Raw genomic sequence first — 8,051 nt, 5'->3', positions numbered from 1 at the left:
AATGACTGACACGGTGCCCTGTCGCGAGGAGAGTGCTTCTTCCAGCATTAGGGCTGCTGCAGATGTTTACACTCCTGGTCCTGCCATGGCTAGGCAGAGCCTTGCCACGAATATAGAGTCCGTTATGATGTTGAGGTGTTTGTCTTGGAAGAGTCCGCACGCCAAAACCACTGCTGCTGCCTCCAGTTGTTGCACTGACAGTGTGGGGTCACACGCTTTGACGCAGTGCCATTGCTCTCCTGCCTGCCACACTGCTGCTGCGGTTGAAGTTGTGGAGGAAGCGTCTGTGAAGACCATTGGTCCCGGCTGCGGTTTGTCCTTAACCTTCGGTGGCATGTCCATGTCGACTACGGTCAGCAGCTGAGTCCAGGGTGGCTTGGAGGAGTAGGAGATTTCTCCTCCGGAGCCGGAGAGAGCAAGGGCCAGGTACTCCAATATTGTGGCTGACTACGTGGTCGGCTGCTTGCGAAACGGAAGGTGGATGCTTGTCGGCTCGGTCCCTAGGTGTTTCAAGGCGAGTCTCCTGCCTTTCATGATGAGGCTGGCGATGCATTCGATTCCTGGGGAAAATGCACGAGCGGGTCTTCCGAGGACCACCTATTGGATCGGCCGGGCCTTTTCAGCAAGTCCTTGGGCCAGTGCTCCCACTCCCCCCTTCGGTGTAAAGTGGATGTACAGGTCCAGTGGCATGGCTGGGTTCCACCTGGCAAGTGTGCCAGTGGACATCTGGTTTTCGATGAAGTCGAGGGAGCTCATTGCTTGCGGTGTCAGCTCCTTGGGTTCCCAGGGGTGCTTTCCTTTCAGAGGGTCCATGACCTCGGGAGGAATCAGGACAATGTTGCGAAGCCATTGCAGCGATCCCACCAGGCGTCGCACGTCGTGGAGCGTCTTGATGTCTCAGTTGACCTTCATCTCGGGGGTGTCACGTAGGAGCTTGTAATTCCTACTCCCAGGAAGGTCACGCAGGGTCCTCTCTTGATCTTTGCGCTCGCGATCTCAAAGCCGTTGGCCTGAGGGGTCTCCGTGATTGTGGACACCAGGTGATCTACTTGGCTTGTCGATGGTGCTGCGACTAGGATGTCATCCATGTACTGAATGATGGTTGCGGTGGGATAGGAGTGTCGGACTGGCATTAGTGCTTTGTCCACGGTGATTTGGCATATGGTCGGGCTGTCGACCAGGCCTTGGGGAAGCACTCTCCATTGGAAGCGAAGGTTGGGCCACTCGCCGTTTCAAAACGCCACGGAAAAGGCGAATCGTTCCCTGTCCTCAGGGTGCAGGGGTATTGAAAAGAAACAGTCCTTGATATCCAGTACTGCGCACGTCTGCCCTGCGGGGATGGCTGAGTTTGCGGGTAGCAGTGTCTGGACCGGACCCATGGGTTGGATTGTCTTGTTCACTTCTCTCAGGTCGTGGACGAGGCGATAGCCTTCTCCGGACCTTTTGGGGATCACAAATACGGGGGTGTTCCATAGGCTGGTGGAGGGTTCTACGTGACTCTTTTGCAGTTCGCGGTCGACCAGTTCCAGCAAGGCTGCCATTCGAGGCTCTGTCAGGGGCCACTGCTCAACCCATACAGGGTCTGATGATTTCCAAGTCAATTTGATTGGCAGCGGAGGGTGTACGGCAGTGGCCCTCATGATAAATTTGCAATCCCCCGGGGCCGGGATGCTTGGAGTGAGGGTGCTGCCAGGGAAAGCTGTGCCGGCTGGGGACAGCTCGCTGAGTTGCTGCCCTTCCCCAGAAGACTGGGCTAACGCGGTCGTCCTGCCATTCCTGTTTAAATACAATCCGCCCCGCCCCATCAAAAAGCATGCGGCTTATTTGCGTAATATCAAAAGTGAGCAGATCGTTATTGCTAGAAAGGTCATCCTCAAGAGTGGGTACTACAGCTGAGTTGATCCCTATTTCTGAAACCGCTTTGGCTTCTTTTGGGTTAACTGGGGTATATGCCCTTTGTTGGTTTCCCTGCGCTCCGGCAACCCCCACCGGGAAAGCATGCATGGAGGATGCCGGTGCCCGGTCCCCACAGGCTGCTTTTATTTTTCCCCAATCGGTGAGTTTGTGTTGCGATTGTTTCCCGATATTGTTTAAAGCTTTATTCAGTTTCGCTCGAAACCGCATTAATTCTGCTCTCTCGGTTTCCGAGTCCCAGCTGGACTCGGTCGGCTCTTCTGAGCTGTCTGAGCAGCTGTTACTTGACTCTGAGCCGGAAGCTGACTGCCGGTACACTTCTGGCACTCCGTGCCGTCTTGTTCGGCTTCGACCTCGCTCCTCCCTTTGGGGGTGGTGCCGCTCCCTCCCCCTGGGGTCCCCCCGCCTCCTGCTGGGGGAGGTCCTTACCCTATAAGGACCTAATTTGAATAGAGCGCTCTGGTTGGTTTTATGCTCCTCTGCGGGGGCCGCCCATTCTCCCCGCTCGCCTGCGCATGCGTTGTTAAGCAGGCTGACTGCGTTTCCGCCTCCCGCCTCCTCCCTTCCGCCCTCGCCATGTGGTTCGGGGCCATTTTTAAACGCACATGGCGGGGGCGAGTTTTTACCGATCATGGCGGGGTCCGACAATCCGGCCTCGCTCCGCGCCTTCTCCGCGAGTCCCTGCCAGAAGCATCGCGCGCGCTGCTCTGCCTCCTGCACCGGATCGGCGGCCGGCGGGGAAGAGACAGATAGAGAAACCGCGTTTTTTTCGGACGGTTCCGCGGGAGGGCTAGGACCCGGCGGGCTCCACAGGAAGGTCGGGGGGTCCCCTGGGGGTTCCGGGGGGTCTCCTGGGGGCTCCGGGGGGTCTGGGCTCAAGCTTGGGAAAGGGTGGAACGCGCCCGGCCCCCGCATATTCCCGCCTTCAATCCGATCACTCTCAGAGGCGGTCTGCGTCGCGGCCCCCACCCCCGGCTTTGGTGTAGCTAATAAACGCGTCTCCTGTTCTTCTAACATCTTGCGTAGGGCCTCTTCTACTTTCCCCCACGCTTTGAGGTTTTTACCACTGCCTGCGGACTTAGAGTCCTCTGCTGAGGCGGCAGTGCACTTCTCCCGCGCTTCCCAATATAATATATTTACCGGACATTCGATCGTCCCCAGCTCTAGGAGCCTTGCAATAGCAAGATTAGAGTTCCTGAGCTCACCTTTAATTCCCCATTGCTCATGAGCCTGACTTACGACCTTCGCTGTGGATTCCATGGTCCACGCTGGTCCGGACGCGTCCCTCCCGCTGTGGTCAGACCTGCTGCCACAGCCGCTGTCCTCTGTCCAGGAGAATCCCCGTTCCCCAGGCGCAGATCGCTTTCCCAGGTTTCGGGCACCAAATGTTGCCTTCTGGATCAAGGCAGGCGACCTGGTTCTGAGGATCAGCATGGCAGCCCATTCTCCAGGGCCGCTCGGGCCAATGACACACCCAGACATCAATATGATGGACGGTCAAAAGGCCTTTATTACTTCTTCTCGTGGGGTCTTATAGTCTAAGGGGTCCTCTACGTAAAAAGGGGGTTTGTCCTTCTTATCTATGGTTAGTAAGGAATGGAAAAGTACTGGATAAGGAATGGAAAGTTACTGGCACTACTGTTAGTGGGGCCACATTCCTACTGTTAGTGGGGCCACATTCCTAGGGTAATCTCTTATCTTAGAGGAACAAAGGGTCCTGGCTTTCCGTGACATCGCGTGATCTTCCGCAGAGCCTTTCCCTATCTACCACAGCAGACACTGATACCTTAGGTTCTAAGTTTTTCTATTGTGTTTTGGTGTGCAGCTTTTAGCTGTATTTTAAGTGTTACTAATATCTTTTCACAGAGTGGTGAAGACAAAACAATCCTGTTCTAGCTGGAGACTCAAGGACAATCTCTTCAAACTTCAGGCCCAAAGCATAAACAACATGAAAAGAGGAGGGCAGGCAAGCAAGCAAGGAAGACAAAACTTCATCATTTGAAGCTATTGAAGCTATTAATTGGGCAGTTAACTCCTATATATAAATGTACTAAAATTTACAAAAATGTGAGATCTCGTGAGCAAGCCCTCTTTTGCTCCCATCTCAGAGCCATCCAGGCAGAGCCACATCTGTGGCTCCAGTACTCCCAGGGTGTGACCTTTGAAGGCACTACAATAAATATCTAATTTACTCCACTTAACTCCGTCTGGCCTCTATTCCATCTCCTTAAGGCATCACAACACTCCAGGAGCCAGAATGTGGAGGAGTGAGTGCAGTGTATGAAAACAAACTGCAGCTTCTTCCTCCTGCCCTTCACTCTCAGAACCAGCCTTCAAGGTGCAGAACTCATTTCTGGGCTAAACAGACCGATGGTGTACGAGCTTCATGAAGTCACCCCAGGACACGCCCCTGTCAGGGTCAGGGGGTTCCGTCCCCGCCTCATCTCCGGGCTGCCGGGGGTCTCCCAGCTCCGGTATCGCCCCTTCCCTTCTCCCCGCCCCCGGGGGTCCCCCGTTCCACGGCCCTGGCTCTCACAGGGATCCCCAAAACCAATGTCCTGCCCCGTTTGTACCGGGCCATCCCCACGTGGACCCGCCGGGACCCCCCTGAGGGGTGATCGCGGCTCCTCTGCCCCCGAAAAAGCTCCTCTTAGGGAGCCCGAAGATATCCGGGGCTCGAGTCCGGGTTCTGCTGGCTCTGAACACTCACCAAAAAAATCCTCCTGGAGACCCCTGGCTGGAGTTATTTAGGAATTTAGCTACTTGAGCTGGGCTTCTTCTGGGACTTTCAGCAGCCTTGTGTTCCTCACCTTGGAGTGAATGAACCTTGTCAGTCTTGCTGGTATCATTTGCTCCCTTTCCTCCAGTGATTTTAACAAACTTTTCAAGGAAGGACAAGAAAATATTTTCTTTTTCCCTGGCCATCCACAAAAGCCATTTTCCTCATAAGTTCTCCCATAAGTTCCCCAGGATGAAGGAGGGACTGTGTCCAAGTTTCCAAGAGTTCTTCCAGAAAGAACCACAATCTCCTCAGAGGAAGGAACCATGCTGTTGTCAAAGGCACTTGGGGTCAAAGAACAGTGCCTGAACTCACTGTGCCAAAATATTGTTGCAATATGGTTAAGAATACTGGTAGAGAGATGCCTCTGCCCCAATTAAGGTGCTAACAAGACCAAATCCAAAGTAGATTTTATTAAACAGTAAATGTGAGGTAGAGAGAGAGATCGAAAAAAGGGAAAAGGAGGGGAGAGCAAGTGAGTGACAGGGACAGAGTGGAGCAGGGCAAGTGTGACATTGTCCCCTGTGTGTGTGTTGCCATCCCACGGTGGGGGTTTTACACCTGAGCCAGTTTGGGTAAGGGGGGTGGTGTTCACCCCCCAGAGCAGGGATTACCCCACTGTTTCAGGGTGCAATGTAAGATGTAACCAAATGCATGTTTTCAATCCCCAACTTCAGCAACTGTTATAAACAGGTGGGGCAGTGTTCTTTATCTCTTCCATGACTCAGCCCTGATAACGCCCTCCAAGGGAGATATCTTCTGTGAATGTGCCATTGAGTGTCAATGCAGGACTGATAAAATTCCATCATCCCATTGTGGGATGCTCCGCCCAGGGGGAGGATCCGAGCATTCCTACCTGGATATAGGCTGAGGCTTGAAGCACCAGGAGCACCTTGCCTACTGGATTCCCAGAGGACAAGAGCTCCATAACAACCACTGGACCTTCAGAGGAAGACCAGACCCTTCTACAGGATCACTACTTTGACAGAATCACGTTCATCACTCCAACAGGACTGCACCCACCATTTAATGGGACTGCTACCACCACCTTGACCAACAGGGTGTCAGGTTATATCCTGACTCTGTCAGTTTAAGGTAGTGTTTCTGTATCATTGCCTTGGTCCTAATTTTCTCATTAAATTGTAATTCTGACTTAGACTTTCCTTCATGTTTGCCGTCAAACCAGTACAAAACTCAATGTGCTCATCCCTTGTTTTCCTCCCAAAACAAAATTTCCCATTCCCAAACCTTCACCTGATGGAGGAGAAAGCTGCGAGGAAGAGGAAGATGCCCTGGGAAACCCAGGCAGGTGAGGAGGAAGTCAGTGCTCCTTTCCCCCTCTCTCCTGCTCCAGCTTCCAGCCCAGCACTGCCCCCGGCTGCAGGACAACCCTGGTGCCAATGACATCCTGCAAGTGATGCACTGGGGAGATTTCCTTCCCCTTCCCTCTGGCACGGAGGCAAATCCCATCCTCTCTTTCTCCTTCCTTCCCCAGGTAAGGAGCTGAGGATGGAGACCAGGGAGGAAAAATCTCCACATCAGAACCTTGTGAAAGACGCCATTTTGAGCGACTCTAGTGCAGAGGAATCCAACATGGAGGAAATGCCAAAGAGATCCCACAGGATGAGGGGCTCCAAAGCCAGCCCAGGATTCTCTGAGGAAGAAAGAACCACCCAGAGCCAGGAAGGGGGACAGAGCTTTAGGCAGAGCTCAGAGATGGTGGTTCATGAGCAGCTTTGTGATGGGGAGAAGCCCCACAAGTACTTGCAATGTGGGAAGAGCTTCAAACAGAGCAAGCACCTGGTCAGCCACCACATGATCCACACCGGGGAATGGGCCTACGAGTGTGGGGAATGTGGGAAGGGCTTCAGCTACAGATCCACCCTTGTGACCCACCAAGGCATCCACACTGGGGAGAGGCCCTGTGGGTGTCCCCAGGGTCAGAAGAGGTTTCACACCAGCTCCAGGCTCCTCCAGCACCCACAGATTCACTCGGAGGAGAGGCCCTACTGCTGTCCTGACTGTGGAAAGGGCTTCAACCACAGCTCCCACCTCATCAGGCACCAGCGCATCCACACAGGGGAGAGGCCCTACCAGTGCGCCACATGTGGGAAGAGGTTTCACACCAGCTCCCATCTCCTCCTGCATGAGCGGATTCACGATTCACACAGATGAGAGGCCATTTTGCTGTCCCGACTGTGGGAAGGGTGTTGAAGTGAGGGGAGAACGACCATTGTGCATCGAACTCGATTTATTGATCGATCAGTCAGCTTAAATAATAGTGTTAACGAACTTCATGCATATTCCAAAATACAGCTTTATGATAGGCTAACAGAGAAAACTCTAACCACTCCTTTTGTTTTACAATTGTTTACATCAAACAAAATCAGTGTTCTCACTGTGATACGAACGGTTCTCAAAACTTCCATAACTGTTCCCAGGGTGCCATCTTTTCCCAGAGAGGATGTTACCTTTGTTATGGGAAGACTGCCTGAGAACTTTATTGTTTATACAAGGATGCCTGAGAGAGACTAATTGTTTATAGAAGTCAGGCTGGAAACTGCTTTGAAGCTGCTTCACAGCTACCTGTTACTTTTCTCACAGCTGCATGGCTTCATGGCCTTTTTCCTCAAGCCATGCCTGAACTAAACTCTCCACAGAAGGGCTTCAAGCACAACTTCACCCTCATCAGGCACCGGCACATCCACACTGGGGAGAGGCCCTTCGAGTGTCCCCAGTGTGGGAAGAGCTTCATCCAGAGCTCTCACTTGACAAGACACCAACAGAGCCACCAGTAAGGGAGGCCCTGCAAATGCCCCAGCTGCAGGAACAGCTTCATGCACTGCTCTATCTTCATCACCCATGGGAGAACCCACATTGAGAAGAGCCCTTGTGATCCATTTTCTCTGTGATCCATGCTGGGAAGACACCTGCCTGTCGTCCTGCCCCTGCCCTTGACATGATGTGGGATTGAAGAACATGAGGGTCTGGCCATGGCCCTGTCATTACATTCACTCCAACCTCAGGTTATTGCCAGGGGCAGGAAGGGGACTCTGTATGTCTCTTTCCCTGAGGAGAGGAGTGCCCTTTCCAGGCAAGGGGGAAATACGTGGCCAGGGAGACCCAGTAAGTTGTGTTTTAGATTTCCGTGTAAACAGTTTTATTTATCCCTTCTCTTATCAATATTGTTTCTGTTCTGTATGTTTCTTATCTTGTTGGTGGTCCCAATAATTTTTCTTATCCCAGCCCGGGATATTTGCCTTTTGTGCTTTCCATTGGAGGTAGGAGGGCAGTGAGGGCAGCGCAGTTTTAGCAGGAGCAGGAAATTGGGGAATCCCATTCCTGAACCCCGGCCCGT

General features: G+C 53.0%; 1 protein-coding gene across 1 annotated transcript; it reads left to right on the top strand.

Annotated features, from left to right (window-relative positions):
• The first annotated feature begins 6,202 nt into the window (after nucleotides 1-6,202).
• On the top strand, nucleotides 6,203-7,491 carry LOC132086168 (zinc finger protein 3 homolog). The gene is made up of 2 exons (XM_059491636.1): nucleotides 6,203-6,837; nucleotides 7,386-7,491. Exons 1-2 carry the CDS (start codon nucleotides 6,203-6,205, stop codon nucleotides 7,489-7,491), a joined length of 741 nt encoding a protein of 246 aa, XP_059347619.1.
• The last annotated feature ends 560 nt before the right edge of the window (nucleotides 7,492-8,051 follow it).

This window comes from Ammospiza nelsoni, chromosome W (genome assembly GCF_027579445.1).
Source record: "Ammospiza nelsoni isolate bAmmNel1 chromosome W, bAmmNel1.pri, whole genome shotgun sequence".
NCBI lineage: Eukaryota > Metazoa > Chordata > Aves > Passeriformes > Passerellidae > Ammospiza > Ammospiza nelsoni.
The sequence above is the reverse complement of the archived record's forward strand: the minus strand, read 5'-3'. Positions and strand labels throughout refer to the sequence as shown.